Source organism: Ascidia mentula, chromosome 5 (genome assembly GCF_947561715.1).
Source record: "Ascidia mentula chromosome 5, kaAscMent1.1, whole genome shotgun sequence".
Lineage (NCBI taxonomy): Eukaryota > Metazoa > Chordata > Ascidiacea > Phlebobranchia > Ascidiidae > Ascidia > Ascidia mentula.
This window is the reverse complement of record NC_138570.1, coordinates 18,013,843-18,041,503: the sequence shown is the minus strand read 5'-3', so window position 1 is coordinate 18,041,503 and position 27,661 is coordinate 18,013,843. Positions and strand designations below refer to the sequence as shown.

The following is a 27,661-nucleotide window of genomic DNA, read 5'->3' as shown; positions in this document are numbered from 1 at the left end:
TCATATATTTGTTTTCCATACAGCTACAAGAAGTGACAATGCTGAGGCTGGTTATGAGTCTAAGTGCGCCGCTACCTTTGTTGGCAACGTCACAGATTCTGGGAGTCAGCAAACAGGTATGCAGACCAATGTTGCTCACAATTTTACAATTATGTTATGTCACCAAAATAAGATCATACTTCAGTACCGTGCAACCACATATTAATGCACGTAAAGCTTGAATACAGGCCTGTATAGAAATGAAAATCACATTTGGATGCAAAGACAATAAGTAAAAGTCATTTGTAAAGCGAAATGCATGTCTACAATTCTTTTTCCCTAAAAATGTATTAAATTTTCCTGGCAATAGTGGCAAACTATTGGATGCACTTTCAAGATTTTTCCGTTTGCATCCTAAGCATCATGGAGTGTTGCGTAAGTACACGATGTAAATACAGATTGGATTAAAGCTTGTTAATGCACAGGTTCCGCTCAGCTTTAAGAAACAGTTGCTGTTTTTCTAGAAAACGAAGGCAAAAACAAACCGCCCTACCAAATTCCAGACAAACGTGCGAAATTATTGGATGCGCTTTCAAGATATCTCCAATCTGAACCCAAGAGATACGATCTACTGAGTGAGTAAATGATATGAACGCCAACAGTTTAATGCGTGTTTGTAAACACAACATTTATTTGCGTAACAATAGGTGGGTTTGTTACGTCACACAGTCATTGTTTGAACCGAACACTCAATGCAGTTTTTTTTAGTTGTGATTAAATGTTGTGGAGGAAAGACGCATTTATTTCTGTCGTGTAATTTTTATATTTTCTGATAATTTAAACGTTTTATATTGGATTGATTTGTTGGTTCTTGTGTTGATTAAATCCGACTTAAACGTGGGGAATTCTGTTCAAGAATAAAGTAAGTTTTAGTTTAAGTGATTTTATTAAAACTGGAAACCAGACATCTGCTTTTTTAATAAACTTTCTTCTGTTTTGTTTCAGATTTATTTCTGGATTTGAAGGAAATCCAAAAATGCCTCCAAGAAAATCTCGCCGGTTTTTGTCCTCAGAAGTTGAATTGTTCCTTCACCCGACTTCACTCAATCGTTCAGGTTTTGGCGGAATTTTTACCAAAAGTTACAAGAAATGATTTGAGGCTGTGGCTGTGGAGTTGCCACCTGAACTCCGAAGATTTAACGATTATTTGTGAAGCAATAAAAGGAATGGAACAAAAGGTTTGTTTGTGTTTTTATTTATTTTGTAACCAAGATTCTGTTTTAATTCCCTGGCATTTTTTGCAAAAGTTTATTTATTTAAAGAAAAAACACGAAATCGTTTTAGTTTTGGGATAAAATGTTGCTTCTTCGTGGTTCAAATAGTGTAGAAATATTTCCAACAAACAATGTTTTTATTTTAAATAGTTGAGAATTCTCGACCTGCGTGGAAACGAGTTTCGCGGAAAAGACGACGGGAAAAAAATTCGTGAGATTTTACCGAAGGTTGGGGGGAGGTTGAATCTGAGTTGGTGCAAAATGGATCCGGAGTCGGTTAAGATGGTGGAGGCAGCACTTGCTAATATGGAAAACCCTGTGAGGATTTAATTTATATTTGCATAAAAACATTTATTTGTGAAATTTCATAAAATTAAAACTTTTTGTGACTTTTTTCAGCCGTTTGTTTCGGGTTTGGTTGAAGGTCAACAGTGATCCCCCCCCTCATCCGATCCAGATTCCAGTGATTCGGATTAAAGCAGAATCTCAACACGAAAACTATTTCCTGTTCCCGAATTATTTGTGTTTTGTTTTCGTGTTTCCAGAAATAAATGATTTTTAACAAAAAACAAAAACTCTGACATTTTTTCCCAAGCGTCACTTAGTAACACTAAAACTTAAACAGTGCCACTAGAGGTATTATAACGAAAATAGAAATAATAATCAAATTAGGAAATGAGATATAATTTTTTTGCATAATCACATGTGCGCAATTTTTTTTTTGCAGTTTAAAAATAGAAATTTTACACCGTTGATTTAGAGATTTGATAATTTATAAATATTCTTTTCAAAAAATGGGAACAACGAGCAGTACATGATATTAATTTATCATTTTTTGCAAAGACAATTGGTCGGTAGTTGTGAGTCTGGAAATCTGCGTTATTTTACATGATGCCTGACTGCTTCATTTCTCGGTTCCCAGTGCAAGCCACTGATGTGTTGCCGTGAATTTTATGTTCTGCACGATCAGATACGCAAACCTGCAAGGTTCTAAAACTGAAGCATTAAAAAATAAGGGCGATTATTGCGGAAAACAGAATTGCCATTTTATTTAGATAATAATCTTTTTGCCTATAGTAGTCGGCCTTCATATGTTACCAAACACTAGTAATTGTTCTGGCAAAAAAAGCAACACAGCCCGCATATGTGTAAATGTATAGAACCTTAAACACTCGTTTCTGCTGATTCATCATCGTATGGACTCGGGGCTGTTTTATTACAGCGAAGAAACGGTCTACGCATCACGAGCATTAACGAAAACAGAACAGAGGTATACGCTCAAGTTGAGAAAGAATCTTTGGCAGTAGCTTGGTCGTGCGAAAAGTTCATGTACCTGGTAATTCTTTACATGCTGCTGATGTACTCTCTAGATCGCCTTCTCCAAAGTAGCTCTCTGCAATTGAAGTTACTTTGCAACATGAGATTGAAGAAAACGTTGTTGCGGTAATTGCTAACATTCCCGCATCTCAAACACGGCTACAGCAAATCTGTGACACAACGAAGTGTGACGTATAAAGTCAAAAAGTTCTTCAACTTACTAAAGGCGGTTGGCCTAAACGAGTCTATTTCGATTCGCTGCAACCATATTTTCAACTGCGCCACGATATAACTGTTGTTGACGGATTGTTTTCTCAAAAGGCTCCAGACCTGTCATTACTGAAGTTCTGCGAAATGAAATTTTGCGCAGTATACATGTTGGACATCAGGGGATGGAGAAGTGTGGACGGAGAGCCAAAGGTTCCGTCTGGTGGCCAGGTATTACCAACGACATTAATCAATTTGTTTCCAGCTGCATTAAGGGTCAGAGGAATACAAATATGCCAGCAGAACCAATGATTCCTTTTCTTCTGCCCAGTAGACCATGGGAAAAAGTAGGAACAGATTTGCTGTATTTCCAAGGTGAAATGTAACTATTGGTCGTAGATTACTTCTCGAGGTTCATTGAGATGTTCCTACTCGCTCATGGCACGAGCTCATCGGACATTATCAGTCACTTGAAGTCTATTTTTCCCGCCATGGGATTCCAGGCATAGTGATGTCGGATAACGGCCCGCAATACAATTCCTATATATTTTTCAGTGTTTCGCCAACGAATATGGCTTCATTCACCAGACCAGCAGCCCACTGTATCCACTAAGCAAAGCCGAAGCTCCTATTTGGCGTTACTTTCTTACCGTGCCACAAAGCTGGCTTCCGGATACAGCCCAGCGGAGTTGTTGATAGGAAGACGATTGAAGGCGACAATTCCGTGTTGGACGTCGTTCCTTGTCCATAACTGGTCTTATTTATCGAGTTTCAGAGCTAAAGATCTCGAAATCAAGCAAAATTACGACAAGCGACAACGGGTACGGCTTCTACCTGAACTTTCCCCGGAAACGTACGCTTGGATCGGTGGAGAGGGAGGCATTGTACGTTCTTAAACCTCACTTCCACGCTCTTGCATCGTCGATACCCCAAACCGGTCATTGCGACGTAACTGTCGACACATACGGCCGATTCCAGAACAACGTGAACTGCGTACGCGTTCCGGTCGGTTGGTAAAACCATCCGTTTGTCTAGACTTGAAATTCCGATTTTGCATTTTCAGTAAAGGGGGATGTAGTGTGTTTCGCATTAGTGCTTGTACAACGTGGTAGTGTCGCGTGACCACCTCCTACATAAGTTATCCTCTGTGCCACCAAGGGCATTTTGTTGTAACCTACGTTAGTGTGCACCGCTGTTCCGTTCCGTTTATGTAGTGTATTAAACCACAACAATACAATAATGTTAATACATAAGTGCATTAGCTCGCGTTTTCAAGGAGCTTGAAGCCGTATTTGACAAACAATACATGAATCAACAGGAGATAATACTGTAGGGATGAAGCATCCTGTTTAATTGTCCCTCAGATATCCTGCAATGAGACTATAGCGTAGTGATGTGTTGCGCCGGATCCGGGTACCCGGACCCGGCCGGATATTGACCAATTTTCAATACCCGGACCCGGCCGGATAATACACTTAATTTAACCGGATAGATGGTAAAGCATTTTTGTCCAAAAAGCGGACAAACATTTCGCAAATTACTCGTTTTTGGGATCCAGTCTGTTATACTCGCCGACGTAAGATTTTTTCTGTTATTTGTTATTAAGATTTTTCGTGACGTGTTATACCATATTAATAAATACCCACGTTTATTTGTTCCACTCATGACAGGCTAACCTTAACATAGCATTCTGTTTGGCAATCAAACATTTTTGCCGTAATACACGAATCGGTGTTAACAAACTGCGGGATCCAAATTATCCGGCCGGATTTGACTATCCGGATCCGGCCGGGTCGGATAATTTGGAACTGGGAACATCACTACTATAGTGTTATGTTTGTATTCACGTACTAGGTTGAAGAGTTGTATGGGTATCAGAAGAAACAATTTCAAGTTATTTTAGGTTGCGTTAATTTCGGTTACATAAGAATAGTATAATGAATTGTGTTTGGGTTGTGTTGGTTTTACTCTTTGGTATTTTGGAATGCGCCAGAGCCCGAAGTAATTTTTTCTGTTACATTTATTATCTGGATGTTATTGTTTTGTATAAAATCCTTAAAGATTTGTATTTATATAAATCATGAGTATGATTTACAGGGTACACAAATACTAGCCAGACTGTTCATTATTCAACTACAAGCAGCTTGCTTGCGAAAGAACATTGCTATTGCAATAAATATGGATCCTCTTGCAAAACTGAACAACAGCAAAGCGCAAAACATTACGAAATGTAATCAAAAGAAAGTGCATTACTTGGGGTTCCGTGAACTGTTTATTTGACAGCTGTCGAGAAAAGCTACGTTCAACCAATTTGTGATGCCAGTTAACTTGGTGTCAGATGGAACAAGAACAGACGATGACAGCAATTCATTTGCCGGGACTACTTGCTACCTAGCGGGCTGGGGAAGAACAAGTTTGTATATAGCTTTCTGTATTAACTTACACACACCATTAGCTATGCAGTTCTGCACTGGCTCTTGCAGTGAACCACGTGTATGAGCCCTATTTCTTCGACATTGTATTGTAAATATCACAAAATGATATTTTATCTCCTTAGTTTAGGATTATTAAAACCAAATATAAAAAATGAGCATCTATTATGTCATAAAACTATATATTAAAAGTTTTTGACAAACATAATTTTGTTGCGGCCGTGAGGGGCCCACTTTCCGACGTATTGCTCCAACTTGCCTCTGACATCGTTCCGACCACAAGTTGCTCTTCGTTAACTGCATCGTGGAGAAGTTTTCGCGTGTCTGCCGGAGACCCAAAGTTTTGTGCTGAAGGCATTGCTGGGACAGGCGTTTGCGTTGTAAGTATTTATAACATGCATTAAAATAATCAGTAAAAACATGTCGAGGAAAAACTAGTGTTGAACGAAATTGCCAATTCAGGTAACCAAACCAGTGGCAACCAACTTTTAAACATAATGAGTTTCGTCTACGTGACGTCAACAAAATTCCCAGTGGCAAGAAGTAAAATTTTTGAGCAGTTTTAAACAAAATCGTTTTATTCAAAGAGCGACTTTGGAGGCGGTCTTGTCTGCCGCCATCCCAATCAAGGAAATCAGCTCTTCCTTCATTGGGTTGTGTCGTACGGTCGAGATTCATGTGATAACTTGAATGTTTACAACAAGGTATTCCAAGTCCCAAGTTCGAGTCGAAATCTTAACCTTTGATAATTTACTAAAAAAAATTATTCGCACAGATAGCCGACGTGCGTATGTGGATTGACGGAGTCATTTCTTTTTAACATCAAAACAGGACGGAACGCTACATTTGTCATCTTAATCAGAGTTAATAAACAACACACATGTCTAACGTTTGTTGTTTGCTTTATGGGTTAAAACAATATTAACGTGGGCGCACGACCTGGTAGATCTGTTAGGTTTGTTTCTGTTTATACCTGAAACGCCACCAATATTTAATTTCACGATTTTAGTTTCAGTGAACTTCCGTAAGTAGATCTTGATCTTAAACTAAGTCAATTAAATTTATAATCAGCTATTTTTCGTCCGTTACTAATTTCTCGGTAAAAATCTTCTACCTGAAAAAAAAAACATTCAATAAATATGCTTTTTTATTCGGGCTACTCAGCATACGCAAAACCCGAGGTTTTAATCCAAAAATGACGTCGTGTGGTCGCAAAGCATTTTTTTAGCGTTTAAGGCGGGAAAACTTATGGTTATTACTGTGCTCGACGATTTCTATACATTATTTTATTGTAATTAGAACCGGCTTAACAGCGAATACCAGTACAGGGGTAACATTGGATGTAACGGGGGATAGCTCAGACAGCAAGTTTCAACCGACATTTTATTGTTCATTTCACAAATAACCGAATTTAAAGACGGCGAAATTTCAGCAATACCTGTTTAGTTTGTCGTTTTGTGACGCATCGGCCAAGCACGAACGAACTAAAAGTAGCAAGGAAAATATACCGTATGTAACCAAAATAAACTGATACCTAGATCGCTGTAGTAGTAGAGGACAAACCACATCGACTTCCACACGCCGCATGGAGTGGTGTCTCTGTTCTTGTGCAGTTTTTTTAACATTGACATTCGACGTATGCCCGGCAAATCTGCTCTACGTCTTAGAGCCTCCTGTGCCAGTTGTACCTTTCGGCGACTTCCGAGTCTTCACGATATCTAGATGCTCAAGTCCTTACGCGTCATCGTGTAGTGCAACCATAACCCATTGTCCTTAACTTGGAGGGAGAACTATTTTCCACGTTATTTTTAAAACACAGCATTCTTAGTAACGACACTAATGTGTTTTGGATGAGTCAGCATCATTAATTGTGTTAATTTGTAAGTTTCGAACAACAATCTCGCTCACATTTATCGATATATTTTCCTCCGCAGCAACTTGGTGTTTTTGGATCTAATACGAAACGGAAAAATATAAACACAAGAAATAAAAGTGCAAACGTCCATGCGCTCGCGGCGTTCCATCAGTTATTTACACAAATCATAAACAGGGAGGTGGAAAAGTTCAAACGTGCTATAAAACCAAATGTCTTTGTCACTTTAAATAGAAAACGAAGCAAAAGTCGCTTTATCGTTGAGTGGAGTTGTATGTAAATCCAATAAAACCAAACCCCATTTATATTGACTAGAGAGTTCGTGTCAACCATATATTAAACATGATGGGTTTTTAGGGTAGGAAGCTATTTGCGTCAACCACCACGATTTGAAAGGGATAACTATGAACTTCTGCGGACGTTTGGGTTTGAAAAGTTACGAGCTAGAATACAAAACGTTTTGTTCCGCGTAACTCATCCACCGACCTCGAGGATTTAACGAGGATTTTTATTCTGTGTACAGAGGTACGAATTGGTTCGTAACCTTATACAAATCCGATTGCACATGAGGCAACCGAAACACTTTTAGTCACGATGCTTACCAACATACTGTGGTTTCATGTGACTGCGTTTAACATTGTCAAATTTTCCGGTTAAAATGCTGATTTGGGGACACGAACGTTTTATTTGTCAGCAAAAAGAAATTGATTGTGTTTGCCGGTTTTGCAGAGAACATACTGGCATTTTTGATTAAACACCTTTTTAGGTAACTTCTGCAAAGGGCTGACTGTGTATAACGTTCGTTGGGATAGGTATTACGTCGATTGTCGATATATACGCACATAGAAATTTATGTATTAGAATTTGACTGGAGTAGTTAGTTATTTTGTAATGAATAAACATAGGAATGAGCATTGTTAATATGGGCGGCATGTTTTGTACGTTTATTGGATGAGTCAGTATAGCAAGTAACTGGGATTTTCTAGATGAAAGGGTTTTTGGATGGCGATTTTTTAATGCAACTTCATGCAAACGCGATTTTAACTGAAGCAACCAAACGGTCAGCATCTATGCATTGCAACGTCCTGCGATAACATGACAGTAATTAATTTCTTAAAATGTGAGTGTACAAGCGCATTTTCTGTTGAGTATTACAATAGTAAGTGTTGGAATTAAAACGGAAAAGACTTTTGGAGTATTTTGGTTGAAATGTGAAGTTTTGCCGGCTTTTCTCCTGAAGTCAGTTGTTTGTCGTATTTAACGTTAGACATCCAAGTGCTTTCAACTTCGCATTGAAATTAATCGGTTAAACCCAGGACCAGTAACCTGCCTGTCACAACATGCTTGTGTAACGACGAACAGAGTTCAACGAGCTCACTGTTACGGCGCCAAACCTCGTTTTTGGAAATTTTCGCGTAACGTTTAGCGTTAACATTCCGTATGCTTGTTTTTAACTGCAGATGACACTGAATATATCTATTTTCAAGGTGTGTTACGCTAAATGCTAACGTACATAACGGAAAATGTTTAGATACCATGCATTCCTACAATGTTGCTTGAGGAATGTCTTTAACAAGCGAGCTTGCTACGATGCTCAAATCGTGTTTAAACCTTTCGTGTCAACCAAAAAATATCAGAATTCAATATTCCAATTCCGTTTTATTAAACGTCATATAGCTCGGATCCGCTTTCTACACGTTAAAATCCACCAGGTGGCATCAATTCACTACAAATGATTCATAATAAGGAAAATTTCTTGAAAAGACAAATAATTCTGGCAAGTGTTTGTGGCGACAACAAGTCTTATTAGGATGGAATAGTTAGGAGCGCGGAACGGCAAGAAGTTAATCGAGATGAAAGGTTTAACGGGATGATGACCTCTTACGATCTATACGTACGAAAAATATCGTAAATTTGAATTGCAGAAGAAGTTACGCAATGACGAGGCATGTTGTCATAACAAGTGAAAATTTGACCATGGATTGCGCAAGACTTAACGACTTGATATGTTGAAATAAAAAGTGATAAATTTTATTGCATGGCGAAACGAGCATCTGACCACAGTGACCGCAAACATTCCTGCGATTAACAATTTTCGTTTTCGTGTTTCGATTTAACAATAGTCACTTGGAGGGATGTTTTGTTATCTAACTTTAGGTATGCGTGTGTTACCCAACATTGCAAGTGGTAGATTTTTCTATAAAATTCAAGTCATGGCAGAACAGCAGTGCTATGTATAGATTTCCAAGTCTCTGTCTGTTTTTTGTTTTTTTTGAAACTGTAAACGCAACTTCGCAATGTCATCAATCGTAAAACCAGGACAAGTAACCTGCCTGTCACAACATGTTCGTGTCACGACGAACAGACTTTAACGAGTTCAATGAAGTTCCTTTTCTGAAACTTTCGGATGGCATGTAGCGTTAGCATTCTGTATGTTTGTTAACGAACTGATTACAACACTAACTATATCTATTTGAACGTGGTGAAATGGTTAATGCTCTTACACAATTCAGGTAAGAGCTTTAAATCACATTAATTGGGAAAGTAGGGAGTCATCGAAAGTCTGATCGTCGTTTCGGACAAAACGATGAAGATGTCAGGTTATGATGGTGACATTGCTTGAACGTTAAAGTTGTTTACAATAATTTCCTGTCTTCTGTTCCAGTATATCAGGGATCAAACGAAAAGCGTTTTCTTGTCTTCACATTCATATTGTCCATATTGTCCATATTCTCCATTGTCAGCTTCGGGATTTCTATGTACGCCATAACAAACCGTGTAAGTATTTTCTCCGCTTTGTGTGGATTAACGCAAATATGAACAAACGTTTACGTTTTTCTAGGAAACCATTGGATCGGATCGCTCCAACTCTACTCAAGGTATAAAATTTTCCTATGTTTACCTGTGACACAGCGTATTTTGTTCTTAGTAGATTTAATAACATGCAACAAACCACCATCGATTGGAAACGCTTCGTGTTTTCCGGATCGTTCAACATACAGTGTTGGATCAAGTCAGGCTTGTGTATGCGATGAAGGACTTCATTCCACTATTCCCATGACTAGATATTGTGTTGAAGATGGCACATGGAGCGAAATGTTTTCACACTGCATACAAAACGGTTTGCTGTGCTTATATTCAAGCGTGGTATTTGTTTTGAGTCGCCTTTAATATAGAGATACATATATTTATTTGCAGGCGAGGAAAACAAAATCTTCAGCGTAAACGTTCAAGCAAATCAAGGTAAGCTTACAAACTTAAAATAGCAAAATAAGGTTGTCGTTGTTGCAGCATTGTCTCATAATCCATAAACATTATAATCCTATTTACCCTTTTTATAGATTCTTTGTGCAAATTGGGTTTAAAAACCGGTTACATCAAAGACAGCGCCATAACTGCATCGTCTCACGTTGACGAGTTGCATCATGAAAGAAATGGCCGCTTAGATCGTCCTTATATTCCTAGAGTGCATTATGGTGCTTGGGTTGCAGCAGCAAGTGAGTATCAAAATTTCTTAACCATGTTCGACAACTCTTGGCACCCGTATGTTTTACGATGTCTTAAGTCAATTGATAACAAATAACGCTGTTTGTGCAAAAAAAACACCCTTAATCAAACTTGTTTTCTACCACTCTTGCTCTTTAAAATGTAAAACCTTACGTATGTACGACAGATAATGCGTATCAATGGATTCAGGTTGATTTGGAATCACTCACCAATATCACAGGTGTTATTACACAAGGAAGGAATAAAGAGAATGAATGGACTACAAAATTCAAAATATCTTTCATTAGTCCTGGTGATCATAATTGGAAACTAGTGACAGGAAGTGATGAAAAAATTGTGGTAAGTTGTTTTATTAGTGCAACAGTATTTATACATATCTGTCAAGTTTGTTTTTGTCATTGTCTCGTCGTATTTAAGGAGTTCAACGGCAACAATGACCAAGACACGAAGGTTACCAACATATTTAAGAAACCTGTGGTAGCCGTAAATTTACGATTGATTCCAATTTCGTGGTATAGACGTATATCACTCAGACATGAATACTTGACTTGCTGAATACAAGCAATAAATAACGACCGATTCATTATCCACCTGGGTCTAATGTTGTAAATATTTTTTATTATCCTTGTTGCGACCTAAATGCCAAATGTTGATGCCGTAATCCCAAATATGAGCCTCAAGCTGGATCTTAACAACATTATTTATGATCGATGGAAAATCCTATTTGATTAACGGATTTGACATAAGATCGCACGTGAGTTCTAATTGTTGTGTTTTCCTAATCTGACTTTAATTGCAAACCTGATGCAAACACCACACCAACATTTATTGTATCAAGATCGATTTTGAATACATTTCACACACACAAGAATATTAATGCGAAACTTGAGTGAATTGAAGACGCCCAGACAGAACTGAACAAAACAGAATCACAAAACCAAAAGAACTGAGGTGAGCACAGTACAGCTTCGCTACTCTGCCCCGCCTAAACGCACACGGAACGTTCCATTATTTAAACCGGAGAGAAACAAAGCGATCGAAGTGTTGTGGAAAGAAGGACGATCCAAGGACTAACGGTCAGCGAACAGTTAACAAAAGACGCACTCTTACACAAAACAATGAAGGACTTCTCTAAGGCGACACATTTAAGCTAGCCAATAAAATCACATGAAAACACAGCTGTTGCGTAGAAACTCGTAACGAGATCAAATCACGTGAGAAAGCAACCGTTGTTACACATTTTGAAATGAGATGCTGGCCAAGACGCCACCTATAGAATGCCTTAACCCAATAATCCCATTGAAAGATATTCCGGACCTTAATACCCAAACTGCCTTACTTTGTAGCCATGCTTCTTACTTTGATAGTGATAAATTCAATTGTGTATAGTTTACTTAACGGTGCGATGTTTCGTCGCATGGATTTACCTGAAAGGAAATACAACTTGAACCGATATTTTAGGTCACGAAATTTTTGCGGAACCCCAGCAATTGCACATATAAGACCTGGGTCTATGTAAAATGTAAACCAAGCAAAATATCAGAATAGTTATTTAATCATTATTTCTCTGGAAATATGACTGCAAAAGTGGAAAATACACAATTTGTACTTGACATTTACAGGTGAAAAGATTTAAACACAACAAAGAACTTCATACCAAAGAGTCAAAATCGACTCAATGGAAAACGCAGGGGTACAAAAATCGTGGTTAACCGAGTGTTCAAAAATGCCAGAGCAGCATATCGAGTCTCTAGTTTCTGTTTGTTTGTTTATATGTTTGTTTACTTAGTCCGAATGTTAAACAAGAACTAAACAATTGCACTGATGAGACTGTCGAAACAAACCCATTATAATATTTCCATATCTGACGCAAACTACGGGAGAAAAGAACCCAGGAAACCAAGCAATAGTCATATATGGAAGTGCACAATAAAATTACTTTTACGCAGCACACGTGGGCAGCGCTTGCCAACTGCCAGAGCTCGTAAATGGAGTTTTTTGTCCAGTCAAAATACGCGCGCCACGAAAAAAAAATTTCTGCAACAAAAATTCAAACAAGACACGACGTACAGCGCCACACAAACTAACCAGCAAGCCTTGAATATCTTTATGCAAGCATACAAATTAATACAGTTAATTTCCAATAGTTAACTGCCTCCTAAACACAAGATAAATAAGAAAGCAGTAGGTTAAAAAGAACACAAACAGCACATCCATGCACAAGCACAACTAAACTGAACGAAACGAATCCCGCCAACAGATCAAGACAATGTCACCATAGTGACTAACAAAGGCTATTACTTTGTGGTGACGGGTGGTGATGTCATGTTGTTATCGACCACGCACAACTAGAGGCGGAAAATGCGCAGAAAGCGACGTAAAACGCAAAGAACACAATATACGGCATAAAACACAATAAATATAAATAGTGGTGCAGAAGTGCCGTCCACATTAGGTTGTGGTTGTTACTCCTATATAAACAGCGACTCTATCAGCAGGATACGATACCTGTATCTGTCCAACGCAAGGATTTGTGAATCCTATACCATCCTACTGTCGAATGAAATCAAACTTTAACCAATTCGGTCAAGGATGCAGAGATAGGAGAAATTGCAATTTGCTAGTGATAGGTGTCCAGCACCTGAATTCAGAAAAACAGATTGCTTTATGACTGGAAAAAAGAAATGGTCATGCAATTTAACCAATGTCACCAACAAACAAAAGGTTTCAAAAATACTTACACAGCATGTCCAAGAACATGGTCTCTAGCCGATAATGGACGCATACAATGATCAGTAAATCTCAGAGGTTGAACAACGTGTTTGAAGGTTATAGAGGGTGAGAGATCTTCTCTTTCCAATGAGCAAGCTTCAAGGCGATGGATCCCAAACAACGTTGTTAAACCTCGCAAACAACAATTACCTTTTCCTGATTGTGGAAGTGAAATGTCAAAAGATATCTTGTTTTCTGGTGCAGCAGTACTATTTATTATATATTCATATGCTTCATTTACCTTAAAAATGTGAGATATAAATTATATGTAACCTCAAGTATATTCATATCAGCCTACTTGTAAAAATCCATGACCCTGAGCAAAGCATGCAATAGAGCTTTGTTTTGATGCTGTGTTTTGTATCGTGCGACGTATACTGTATGGGGTATATTGTATTTCCTGAGCTTTTAATGCTAAAACACAACAGTATTTTTATTCCTGAATCTGCACAAAGCAGAAATTAAAAAATAAAATTCAAACATTTTCAGAATTTTAGTTGCTGAGCTATTTCAATTTTCATTAAATCTACTTGAGAAATGAAGTTAAATTGCAACAAATGCACCAATATTTTGACTAATTCTTTACCAATATTTACTTAGTTTTTCCATTCACAAGTTTCTGTCCAAACCAGATGAAAGTCTACCTGATATAATAAGTGCAATTGCTCCACACGCATTTGATGAAGACATTGAGGTTCCATTCATTAGCTGACTTGTAAAGTCAAATATGGAACAGAGGTGATGGCGCCACCTGGTGCTGATATGGACATGATAAGTGCTCCATTCACACTAAAATGTGATTCAATAACATTTGGAATAATCAGCTTACCATGGGCCCCTTGATGACCACGTATACTGGTTGCTGGGCAGTTTTTCAGTCATCGAATATTCAGCTGTCATCATGTCAGGAGATACCCACGCTCCTACACTTAAAGAACAAGGAGTTTGAGAACCTTTATTGTGCGTGTAAAGAACCGAATGTCGACAAAAAGCCATGTGAGTGATACTGAAAAGTCTACCAACAAAGCAGAGGCACTACAAAGAAACAATTCACAATATTTTTTTCTTAATGCTGGCAAATGCGTTGTGGGCTCGTAGTCAAGTGGGGAAATGAACTGTCCAGACATCACCAACTTAGTAGCATAAACCATCTCAGTTACAGAAAGATGCATATGTTCTTTTGGGGTAGTGCGTATTTCCAACAGTGCTCAACGTAGCTTGCATTTTGAAGTAACGAAGCAAGCTCTCGGAAAAAAGTTGAATTCCCAAAAGTTAATTGATGGTAGCCGATAATCCCGAAGTGCGGTCTACGATCTGAAGACATGTTGGCTGGAATAGCCAAACGGGATATCTAATGATTTACAAAAGCCCTGGCACAGGTGATTGCTGTGGATCTTGACATTGTGGTAATGTCCAACTTTGTCAATGTTCTGGTGACTGAAACTGTTCGAAGGACGTGGCGCTTGGATGTGGTGCTGTACTTTGGCTAGCTGACATGAAAACAGCACGTCAATGTTCCTCAGACGACCGCGCGTGGATTACAGAGAGACACCACACATAACAGTATAACACTAGAAGAGCAAATTATAATTTTCTAAAGATGTACGAAATGTGGTTTTGTTGTAATATTATTACTACATAAATTATTAGGCATGAATTCGGTTCCACAAATCCCCATACAGCAACCTTTAACATCTTACAGAAGAAAGGACTGGATAAATCCCCTAAATTACACAGACAAAAGTTTTGATTTGGGAATTCAGTTCCTTTCAATCCGCGCTATAATATTGTGCATTCTTGCATGATGTCGGTCTTCTGTCCAAGGTCAAACAATTACCCGAAAACAAATTTTCATGCTTTTAGTGATCTGTAAAATGTTTTTTTTTTAGGCATCTGGATCTTGGATCTTACAAACCGAATCCATCCAACGACACGAATGAGATAAGAGAAACTTGCCTAAGGTAAAAATTGTTTAAATAATGATGGGATGCAATTGCAGGATTGGCCAAAAATCCACATAATCAGATAAAGGATAAATTCAATAGAAAAAAAAACATAAAAAAGGTGTTGGCGTTGTAGTCAGTTCTTGCTTCTGCTCTGGTTTAAACTGGTTTGAAGATCTCGACATTAGTTTTTTTATTTCTATTCGAAATAAGACAAAACATGATCGAATATTTGTTTAACGCGCGTTTAACATTTCAGTGTGGCGTACAACGGTGCTTTCTCACCATTACTTGCGTGGTCACTGACCCTGTTAACAGCTGCGATACCGTGGATACTAATGTTACCGTGGACGCCCTTTGAAGTTGGACAAGACTTCGTTAGCTGTCCGTTGGAAGGATGCAAGTGGCCCTGTCTTACAACTTTCATATCTGCCTTCATTCGTGCTGCGATGAGGTATATGGGGAAGATATGTTTTTATCACTTATTCAATACATAGCTATTTACATGGTGGATATTAGGAATGCAACTGTCTCGGCAATTCAACGCTGAAATATTGAACAGTTATCACCGTTAATTTTACGAAAAGGAAGGTTAACAACGACTAAAAAACCTGAAAAACAACAGTTCAGGGCGTAAACAGATTTTACACTTCCGAGGTTTTTCGAAGTGGGTGGCATTTTAACGTACACAAGTCCAGCCGATGATCGTTTATACGTGGTAATGCACCGTGAAAATCCGATTTAAACCTGACGATCGGCAGCGTTGGGCACTACTTGTTCATATTATTTGTCAAAGAATGACAGAGATGCTCACATGTTTCTAATAACTCGAAATTTAAAATAAACAAATGAGTATTAATCGTTTATGTGATTATTAGTTGCATGGTAGCAACAACGCTCAGTTCAAACCACAAACCAGATCAACATATTTTCCCATGGCAGATTACCGGCTCTCTGACAGTTTGGGAGATTCTACACATGTGCTCACACAGGGAACTGTATGAAAAAGACGCCCTCGATACCTACACGTTCCGGGAAATTCAATGTAACAGGTCGGTTATGTCCACTCATCGTTACGACACGTGTACTTTAACAGATGAGACCTTTCACGAATTATTTACTTCCAACCGCTTACGTTTGTTGTCGAAGCAGAATGCGTTCGGGTTTGGGAGAAATTATCGATCTTGTTCAGCAACAGATCGCGGTATCAATTGACGTCACTAGTTTCAGTTGTATGACAAAGTGTTTTATTGTCTCTGCGCTGTCCCACGTCAGACCGGAACGAATCTAGGAATTCTCTCCGTTTCCCATTTGTCGACCCATATGTTGTTGTCGGGACTGTCGTTCGTGAATCCTAAACAAGAATATTAGATGATTTTTTAACTAGGTTTCACCTGACACCAATATGCAGGGCGCTGGTCTTACATTTATCGTCATATCATCCAATTAACCCAAAAGCGACTAAATCGTTTGTTAGGAATTTGACACTTCTTTTGCCCTCATCAATTTTTTACGATTTATAACCGAATAATAAGTAACCACGGTTTCACAAACGGATAAGTTTTTCATGGTCAAAATACATAGAAAGTGCTACATCACAGTTGCTTTCCCTACAACATTCATAAGAATTAAATTACATTTTACATTATGACTTAAAACTACCGACATGGGGCTGATATACTCTCAGTGCGCCCTTCTCATAATTCCACCCTCTGTATTTTAGCAGCTACCTGGTTCCCACCGAACCTCCAACGCCCAAAACACCCAACAACGACGGTTGGAATCCCAGCTGGGAAGATAAGGTGGAATTAGGACCTTCCACTTCGGCTGGTTTGGATAGAATTATTAAAACCAGCAATGAAAGCACAGCAGAACTTGGAATGGTCGACTGTGCCGACGAATGCCTGGAAGACCCTTTTTAGGGCTCAATCATAAATTGTATCACAATTTCTTTAATGGGCAAAAATTGGTGAATACTGCACCAAATCATGTAGAATTGTTTCAGGAAGTTTGGGGTTAATATTATTTAAACGTGTTACCACAGTCAGAGAATGCGGACAAGATTTGGTCCAAAATCGAATAAGTTTGATGCGCGACTGAAATGTGTAAGTATCAAAATTCGTGGGAGTTACTGAAATTAGTTTAGTCTCCAGAAAGGGATTTTTCAATCTTGTTTCACAAAATGCAGTTATTTGTTTTCAAACTCTGTTGTAATGAACTTTCATAAAGGGAGATTTTTGTTCCTAATTTGAAGCAAACAAAAAAAAAATGTTTCTAACTGGGAAAAACATTCTTGCCAATCACTTCATTTGTGCGTTTTGTAATGTTTTAAGTTCATCAATGCTTTTTTACACTTTGACGTTTCGTCAAATATATTTGTTTGTGAAATTTTGCTGATTAAGTTCACTCTATTCAACTTTCAGAGATAACCTCGGTTTAATGAAGTAAGTGGTAAAAAAATACTATGTCACCCATTAAATTGTTTTGGGAGCTTTGGCCGCAAGTATTACGGAATAAGTGTTCCGTGATTTATTTGCTGATCACCAAAGATCGTGCAACCTTTCTTACCAACTCTCTGTAGCGTCAGCTAGTGGTCGTTGAAGCTCTCAGGTTCAACGGAAATTCCACAAAGCAAATCACACGTTTCAAAATTATCAGCATGATACAGGATTAATAAATGTCGCACCATAAATGTACCGCAGTCAGCCTCTCTTGATTGAAGGTTATCATAAAATTGTCACCTGAAAAGTAACAATCAAAAATCACACGCAACGCATTTTAACCATTGCAAAAATAATATATGAAAACAAGTTAATTTGAAAAAGGTCACAAGAAAATAGTATACCACGCACTAAAACAGAACACGTGCGTTGTAGCACACAGTTAATTAAACACAAAACGTGAGGGCAAGGAAAGCTCAAAGCATCTCCGTACCGCAGTCTGCACACGCCCACTAACACAACTTCCAATTTCTCAACACATAACCAACCGCGTTATGTTTTCCCTTTTATATTTCGATGTTCGTGGCATCTTTTCGAGTCGAGCGTCCGCCGAACAAGCAAACGTTCGTGAAACAAACACGCCCTACATCGCAAAAGATTTGAAAAATCCTGGATCAAATATACAGTTTAGTATCCTGAGGTCACCCACGATGTGGACAACCCTACACCGACGAGCACTAAATCGTGATTTTTTTTCCTTTGACCTCACCGGGATTTGAACCCAAGACATCCTGGGCACGAAATCCGATCAGGTTTTTTTCTTGGTATATGGGTCGGGCGCTGGCGACGTTTGTTGTTTCAACGTTTCAGGGTAACCAACCGCCTAGTGGCGTAAATGAGTCCTGTCGGCAAGAATTTAGGTAACCTTATATACATGTTGCGTGGTGTATACAAATGCTGTTTCGTCATAGGCGAGCTTATTTCAAAATTTGTCTTTAATATAATCTATTTACATTTGTGTCCTTGCATACGTTGGCTGTTGCTTGCAATTTTAGTTTCAATAAAGGGAAAGTAATAATACTGTTATCAACAAATGCTTTCAATTTCTGCAACTGTAAATGAGTTTGTCAATATTTGTTCCGAAGCAAATTCAGTCATTACTTTGGCCGATCGGAATCGGAATACAAACGGTTTCAACACACAAGCAGTTGATTCTTGTTTGCTTTTTGTATAATTGATTTTTTCATTCTTGTCGCTTTGCTGAATTCATTTCTTCAAACCAATTAAACGCTCAACCGTTTCAACCAATTAAAAGATATGCACTGATACGTAACCACAATTAATCGTTTATTTAACTCGACTTTAGGGAAGGCGACTCACGCTTGACTACATTTATCAGGTTCGGTCCTCTCACTTCACCGCACTGCTATCTACTTGTTATAAATGATTATCCTGATATATTTGCGACATTTTCTTTAAGCTCTATTGGTTTGTAATATGAGTCGATACAAATATTTTAGAATAATCGTTTATTTTTGACGGTACACACACATATGACGATTAGGGTTATTACCTCAAGCCAGTCCATGGTTTGAGGTAACTGTTCTCCCCCGTTTATAAAAGGCAAAAGTAAGGCAAACGATATGGTTTGTTACAAACCGAGAAAAACTCTTTTTACCCACAAACTGCCGACGCAAATTAATCACACATGTGTCTTAAAATGACTGCTGATGACTAAGCAACATTCAAATCGTTTTGTTGTGTACAATATGCGTCACACTCTCCTTCGTAAACAAACCAACCAATTAATTCAACAAAACAATCGTAGAACTACAATACAATTAATTTAAATAAAATGTACCAGAAATTAATTCGTTTCAAAGTTTAGTTTAGATTAATAGTTTTATCTTATTAATCGAGTTTGATTACTGAAATTGTTTCAGTGTTTTTAGACTTCGAAATTGTTTTGTCCAGATTACAATGTGCGGATAAAATATTGACAGTTGCACTTACGTTTTAATCTTTCGCTCAGATATGAAATTAGTTCAAGAAAAACTTCCCGAAACGAAGTAAATCTGTGTAAGCTGCAGACAGATGGCCACTGTTTCGACCCAAAAGGTCTCATCAGTGCAGCTGGTGTGACTTTCAGACGACTTTGCTGACCAAACAGCGAAGCAAAGACTAAAGTAAATGTTTTTGAAATTCAGCATTTTAAAAACTTAAAAAACAAAGCATGAAGTAAACATGAAGTCCTGTGATTCATGTGTTTTGTAGCCATTTAACGCTTGTGTAATATCCTATTACAATCCACTCCCACACGATGACGTGCGAATCACAGGTTTGCATGGGCGTGAATAATATAATAACCACCAATCATTTTTAATTTCCTCTGATAAGCATGTACTAATAAATAACAGGTGGCCGATGAAATCTGGGCATTAACAAAGACATTCAACGATGAACGAAGTTTACGAAGATCCAAAACATCTTTCGGTGAAGATGTCAGGCAATAAAGGTGGTATTACGTTAAAAGATTTTTGTAATTACTTCCTGTCTTCTACTCCAGTAGGTAAGGGATCAAATGAAAAGCGTTGTGTTAGTTTCGGAGTTGGACATTTGGCGATTCTCATCACAGCTCTATTGTTCATTGTCAACTTCGGGATTTCCTTGTTTATTATAACAAACTATCACTCCAAATCTACTCAAGGTATAAAACATTACTCTGTTTACGTGTGATGCAGCGTATTTTGTTCTTAATAGATTTAATAACATGCAACAAACCACCATCATTTGGAAACGCTTCGTGTTTTCCGGTTCGTTCAACGTACAGTGTTGGATCAAGTCAGACTTGTGCATGCGATGAAGGATTTCATTCCACTAATCCTATGATTAGATATTGTCTCGAAAACGGAACTTGGAGCAAAATGTTGTCAAATTGCTCTATAGTAGGTCGGTGAAGCAACACAGTGGTTCCTATTAGGCTTTGTCAACGGTTTAACAATTCCGACTGTGTTTATTATACGTATTTAATATATACAGTATATTTTAAATACGTGGTTTGGCAAAATTGCTTGGAAATGTCGCAAATCTATATCTTTAAACCAGGAGTCGGTAATATTTCTATTGCGGCGTAATTCCTGCGAGGTCTTCCCATGACCCAGTATTTTTCCACTAAAAATTGCCTTCTTTAACCATTTATACTATTTTGAAATCATGGAATCTTAAAAGATTTTAGACAGATTATATCCTACCCATGCTGTGAAAAAAACGTTATGCTTTCTAATAATCATGAGGTTTTCTGGCTTGGCAGCCCAGGCAATGCAGCCCAGCTGGATCAGCCACTTTTTCCTGACAAGTCGGAACAAGATTTGAAAAATCAAGCTCCCGGTGAGGTTTGAACTCACGACCCTGGGCTAACCAGGCCCAACGCTCTACCAACTGAGCTACAGGAGCTCAGTGGTTTCACGGGGTATATTGTGGCCAAGGTACACTGGTGCGCAAGCGCACAACTTGCCAGGCAACCTTCACATATACGTAGGGGATATCTACGACCGTATCAGATGACGCAGTAATATTTCATGCAATGGCATGATAGGCAGGATCGCCCCACTGCGCAGGTCCTTGCTTGGCGATCACAGCTAACGTATCGCGATCATGAGGTTTTCAGGCTTGGCAGCCCAGGCAATGCAGCCCAGCTGGATCAGCCACTTTTTCCTGACAAGTCGGAACAAGATTTGAAAAAAGTGGCTGATCCAGCTGGGCTGCATTGCCTGGGCTGCCAAGCCTGAAAACCTCATGATCGCGATACGTTAGCTGTGATCGCCAAGCAAGGACCTGCGCAGTGGGGCGATCCTGCCTATCATGCCATTGCATGAAATATTACTGCGTCATCTGATACGGTGGTAGAGATCCCCTACGTATATGTGAAGGTTGCCTGGCAAGTTGTGCGCTTGCGCACCAGTGTACCTTGGCCACAATATACCCCGTGAAACCACTGAGCTCCTGTAGCTCAGTTGGTAGAGCGTTGGGCCTGGTTAGCCCAGGGTCGTGAGTTCAAACCTCACCGGGAGCTTGATTTTTCAAATCTTGTTCCGACTTGTCAGGAAAAAGTGGCTGATCCAGCTGGGCTGCATTGCCTGGGCTGCCAAGCCTGAAAACCTCATGATCGCGATACGTTAGCTGTGATCGCCAAGCAAGGACCTGCGCAGTGGGGCGATCCTGCCTATCATGCCATTGCATGAAATATTACTGCTTTCTAATAAGTCCTCAATTCGATTTCACTAATGTGAAGAAAAAACGATGAACTCTATCCATGAACTTCTATCGCTTGACAGGGACGATATTGTGCAACAAACCACCTTCGATTGGAAACGCCTCATGTCTTCCGGTTCGCTCAACGTACAGTATTGGATCAAGTCAGACCTGTGTATGTAATGAAGGATTCCATTCAATTAATCCGATGATTAGATATTGTCTTGAAGATGGAACTTGGAGCAATATATTGTCTCAGTGTGTTGAAAAAGGTCTGTTATGATGGATATCATGACTACTCCATGGTAATTGGCCTTTTGTATTTTTCTGCAGCAGAAGAAAATCAAATTTTGAAAGTATTGGTACCGGCAAATAGAGGTAATGTTTCGAGGTGAAACACATGAGAAAATACGTGTAGCATTACAATCGTACAATCTACTCCCATAACGCTCTTATCATCAATTTATTTAGATTCTTTGTGTAAATTGGGGTTGAAAACTGGCTACATCAAGGACAGCTCAATAACTGCATCGTCTTTTCATGATAACCATAATAGCGAGCTGTACCACCCAAGGAATGGTCGTTTAGACCGCCCCATTATACCTGGAGTGCATTATGGTGGTTGGAGTGCAGCAGCAAGTTAGCAAACATTCCTTTTTGTTGCAAAAATAAATTATTAGCACATTGTTTGTAATGCGCCCTTCATACGAACGTCGGGTTGTGCTTTCAATCTGTACTAAAAGTTCTGCCGCGTTTTCAACAGATAACGCTGATCAATGGATTCAGGTCGATTTGAAATCACCCACCAATATCACAGGTGTTATCACGCAAGGAAGAAACGGCTGGGATCAATGGGTGAAGAAATTCAAGATATCTTTCAACAGTCCTGACGAATCTCACTGGAAGTTTGTGACAGGAAGTGATGGACAAGTTGTGGTAAGCTTTTACGTTTGAAACATCAATCAAATTTAACAATAAACTGATCTAGTTCTTTCATGTTTAAATGTTCTTTTCTTGTTTTAGGTATTCAATGGCAACAACGACAGAAACACGAAGGTGACCAATCTTTTCGACAACCCCTTAAATGCTGTAAAACTACGATTGATTCCAACTTTGTGGAATGGCCATATATCGCTTAGGCATGAATACTTGACTTGCTAAATATCTGCTGTGAACATCTTTCGCAATTCTTTGTATGAAAGTTAAATTAATCAAATTCAATTCGAAATATCACAATTTCGTTTATTTGAGTTCATTATAGATGTTTCAATACAAACATAATTTCTGACATGTGTAACTCCTACCAAAGTTTAAAATGTGAAACTAAATCTTTATTTAATGTAAAAACGACAACCAACAACAAATATATTAATTGTGTTATTCTACCATTGCGAGTATGTATAGTGTACTTGGACTTCATACAATTGTAACTGATATTCTGAACAGACGCATAAAGTTTCTGGGACGTCCAGAACTTTCTTCGGCTGCCTGAAAGTGAAATTGCAATCAGTTTGTCTCAGATGTTGTGTCAGATTATTATTGTTGGGAAATTAAGTACTTTTTTGTTTCGCGTTCAAAAATAACCACCCATTAGTTCAACAATCGTAGCACTTTTTATTGTGAGATAAACTAATCATAACAATAAACTGTTTACAAATTTGCAAAAACCTCACTGAAAGTTTTGTGTGGAATGTTGAGTTGTGTGAAAGTTAAACACATAGTTAAACCAACACAAACACATGTTCATTAGTTTGCCTATCACTTCTAAATATACGATAAAAGTTCACGATCGTTTGGGCATAGTACAACATAAGCCTGATCGTGAGAGAGATATCTAAAAAGGCAACTTGTCTTCTTTCCTTTTTCATCATACCCAACTTGTCTTCGTAACTCCTTTTTTCGTGCGCTAACGAATGAGTCCTGATAATGGTTGACATGAAGGCTACTGGTGGCTGACTTTGTACAATTAGTATATATCTTAAATATTGATGTATTTTTATTTACAAATGTTGACAAGTGACAAAGCTTTGAAAACATCAAGGCGACTCACGCTTGACTGCATTTATCAGGTTCGGCCATCTCACTGCACTGCTATCTACTTGATACCAATCATTAAATCATTATCCTGATATATTTGCGACATTTTTTGTAAGCTCTATTGGTTTGTAATATGAGTCGATATTGATCAGGAACAAAAGAATTTACCTCGGCGTTTTAAAACAATTTTAGAATAACCGTTTTTTTGACGGTACACACATATGACGATTAGGGTTATACCTCACGCAAGTCCTTGCTTTGATATAAGGTAACTGTTCTCCCCCATTTATAAAAAGGATTAGATCGCCCTCATATACCTGATGTGCATTATGGTGCTTGGGTTGCAGCTGCAAGTGAGTATCAAAATTTCTTAACAGGGTTTGGCTCTTGGCACGCGTGTGTTTTTACATCAATGTTAAAAAAATTCCCTTTATCCAATTTGTTCTCTACGAACACCTTTGCTCCATTCAATTTAAAACCTTACGCATATACAACAGATAACGCTGATCAGTGGATTCAGGTCGATTTGAAATCACCCACCAATATCACAGGTGTTATCACACAAGGAAGAAATAAATATAATGAATGGACCATAAAGTTTAAAATATCTTTCATCAGTCCTGGTGATCCTCATTGGAAACTAGTGACAGGAAGTGATGAAAAAGTTGTACTAAGTTGTTATATTAGGGCTACAGTATTTATATATATGCCCAGATCTTTTTCGCTGCTCGTTGTCTCGTCATAATTAAGGAGTTCAATGGCAACACTGATCAGGACAAAAAGGTGACCAACATTTTCGAGAAACCTGTTGAAGCTGTGAAGTTACGATTGATTCCAACTTCGTGGAATGGACGTGTATCAGTTAGACATGAATACCTGACATGCTGAATAGAAGCATCAAATAATTACTGTGACTCATTACCCATAGGCTATGAGTTTAACGCATGTAAATATTTTTATTGTAACGCTTTGCAGACTATTTTTATAGCGGAAAAAGAAAGAGACATTTCCACGTAATTCATAATGCTTTCTTTTGCGACAGCTTTCGAGCCTATATTTACATTTAGGGAAATGTTGAGATGAAGATTTAACCAAGATATTTTTCCCAATTAAAAGCGTTAAGTGCATGTTTATGTTTCAAGTTGTTCTTCATTATATGTCTCTTCAGCCATTCGATAAATGATAACTTCGATATGTTTCAAATTAAACCGATTTAGGTTTTTTTCCTATGATGTAAAACAATCCCAGTAACACAGGTTATCTGTCAAGCGCAAATACTGACAGATGTAACCAGGAACATTTTATAAATGATGCATGGAGGTTTTGTTTGTAAAAAAAAAATACTTTGCAAAAGGCAGTTGTGGTGTCGTAATGATAATTGAACGCACGAATTTGGCAAAGGGCAACCGAATTCCACAACCAAAACAAAACAGTGGTGAATTTCCATCAATACCAGACGACGACGAAACTGTTCACAACTTCGAGGCAACAAAACGAGAACAGCCATCGGGGCACGTCTTGTCACCAATGGTTTGCCTTACATCAGCGGTAAAAATACCCTCGTTATGTTAAACGGACAGAAGGGTCGTTATCTTAATGTAATAACCAGGAGTGCCACGATTGCAAAGTGCATTTTTGTTCTAATAATATGACATTGACTCGGACCCACTGTTTAACTTTCTTTTGAAAAAGAACTGTCAATTATTTTCTAATCAAGTCATTGCAATATTTCTAAATCACTAGTGCACATATTTCGGCGGTAATGATCCTATTGGACTAGTATGTGCTTTAAACATCTGCTTTCAAATTTTCCCATCGTTCCTACATGGGATGTTGGAGGTGCTATTTACGCAAATTGATTTCATACAATTCCCTTTCTTCAAATGCTTATGATTAAAAAAAGAAAGAAAGACGTGTACAGATCGTGCCCCATAGTTTGGTTGTGGCTGCGTTTCCATTGTGTTTGAAATGTTTTTACAAAATTTTGGGTTTGTGTCCTGGCAACGCACAAACACCGTAAAAAAAACGATTTCCGTAACAACCGAAAAGGGCAGTGTGCTTTGTTTGATGTCACTTATATTGATGGGAAGAAAGCAAATTAGGAGAAGGTTTTTCGAAGATTTCAACCAACTAACATTGTATATATAGTATTTGCGATATATTCTGCTTTACAACTTAATAAAGTTTGTGGCAGAGGTTTTGTTGTGTTGAATAAACTAAACGTATCCCTTCCACGAACCAATCCATACTTCTTGACGCTCATCATGCTTTCAGTGCAACCCGAGAAGCCGTTTTCTACACAGCGGTTAGAAATTTGATAAATGGGATTTAGGTTTGTGTCGGTGATTAATAACATGTTTGCATAAATACCGTCAGCAAGATCGGGTTTCTTTTGTGAAAACAAACAATCCTTTCACACTCCCATAGTTTTACTGCAAACAACAGAACTCCACAAACAAAAATAAAGTGTCAACGCATTTAATCCCGAACAAACAATAGAGAGTTTGGGTCTGTCGTCCAAGTGCAGTATGGATTACATCTGGGACACGTCATATGTGGGCTATATTGGAAACACATATAATGGAGGCAAACCCAACCATGGGAAAATTTTAAAACACGAATATGACCCACATCTTAACTAAATAAATAAAACAGTTTCGGATGTGACAGCTGTGGAGTAATGACGATATCAGAGTAAACTAAAAAAAAAATTGCTCACGAAAACACACAGGTTAAAGAATAGGAAGAACATCATTGTCATCAATTTTATTCTGATCTTTGTCTGAAAAGTCGAGCTCTCTCATGGCATCCAGGAGGTATTCTAAGATCCTAGTTGTGCGCTCATCCGAAGAACCTCCGTCATCAGAGGATTCCAAGCGCATGAGGAGACGTTTTCGTGTTTCAGCGACCGAGGGACTTTCCCCTTGACAGAGTCGGATTTCATCCTCCAGTGCCCAACATAACTTCCGTTCCTCCTGGGTTTCTGCGCACGCCATGCTCTCCTCCGCAATCCGATCCCAATCCTCATCACCACTCCACTTCTCCCGGAGGATTATAGATGCGATTATCTTTGCAAGGGACGCGGCACCATTTCCACGACTTTCGTTGCCTTCCATAAATTTACCAATCTTAAACCCCGTCACTTTGGCACGAAGGCTACACGTGATCATTACGTCATCAATCGTGATGTCACCGACTCTAAAGATTGGATCGGAGTGGAGGAAGTGAATGGCAAATGCGATATCGGCACAGAGTCGGACGTTGGTCAGGGGAGGAAGCCAGAAATCCTTCTTCCTGGTGTATTGGAGGAAGGGGAGGATGTTCATACCGTCCACGTACTCGAACAAAACTCCGAACTCGTTTCCCTGGCGAGTGTGACCGAGTACGCGGATCACATGATCGTGATTAGCCAACCGGGATAGTGAGACGCCCTCCGTCAACCTACAACAAACGTACCAGTTCAATTAATGTGATTTGTGAACAACTGTAGGTCCATGTTTGAATTTTACATGAAAAACATTTATGTGATTAAAACCCAAAACTGTGTCAATATATTTTCAAACTTACGTTTCCATCTGCTGTTCGGTCCATATGCCGTCCTCTATGTTAATGTACTGCACTGTTACAT

At 38.6% G+C, this 27,661-nt stretch overlaps 2 protein-coding genes and 2 non-coding genes across 5 annotated transcripts in view; 3 read left to right on the top strand and 1 right to left on the bottom strand.

The window, feature by feature from the left end:
• LOC145902176 (uncharacterized) overlaps positions 1-27,661 on the top strand; it is a 171,509-nt gene that overhangs the window by 2,183 nt on the left and 141,665 nt on the right. The window contains exons 5-9 of one of the 2 annotated variants that reach the window (XM_082990049.1): positions 24-116; positions 504-614; positions 985-1,217; positions 1,404-1,571; positions 1,653-1,715. The exons of the other annotated variant lie outside the window; for it this stretch is intronic. Coding sequence (XP_082846175.1) covers positions 24-116; positions 504-614; positions 985-1,217; positions 1,404-1,571; positions 1,653-1,688 — 641 coding nt within the window. The 3' untranslated portion in view covers positions 1,689-1,715. Of the gene's footprint in view, positions 1-23; positions 117-503; positions 615-984; positions 1,218-1,403; positions 1,572-1,652; positions 1,716-27,661 lie in introns of those variants that run through there. 2 annotated transcript variants of the gene reach the window in all.
• On the bottom strand, positions 21,125-21,198 carry Trnat-ggu (transfer RNA threonine (anticodon GGU)). The gene has a single exon. It is a non-coding gene; the product is annotated as a tRNA-Thr (tRNA).
• Positions 21,744-21,817, top strand: Trnat-ggu (transfer RNA threonine (anticodon GGU)). The gene has a single exon. It is a non-coding gene; the product is annotated as a tRNA-Thr (tRNA).
• On the top strand, positions 22,045-23,157 carry LOC145901639 (EGF-like repeat and discoidin I-like domain-containing protein 3). The gene is made up of 5 exons (XM_082989397.1): positions 22,045-22,143; positions 22,227-22,374; positions 22,468-22,635; positions 22,760-22,932; positions 23,020-23,157. Exons 1-5 carry the CDS (start codon positions 22,045-22,047, stop codon positions 23,155-23,157), a joined length of 726 nt encoding a protein of 241 aa, XP_082845523.1.

Excerpts from the sequence above, each read along its gene's own strand:
- LOC145901639 (XM_082989397.1), top strand. The coding sequence starts at position 22,045 with ATGAACTCTATCCATGAACTTCTATCGCTTGACAGGGACGATATTGTG. Across the intron at positions 22,375-22,467 it reads ATTGGTACCGGCAAATAGAG|ATTCTTTGTGTAAATTGGGG; the intron begins GTAATGTTTCGA and ends CAATTTATTTAG. Across the intron at positions 22,933-23,019 it reads GAAGTGATGGACAAGTTGTG|GTATTCAATGGCAACAACGA; the intron begins GTAAGCTTTTAC and ends TTCTTGTTTTAG.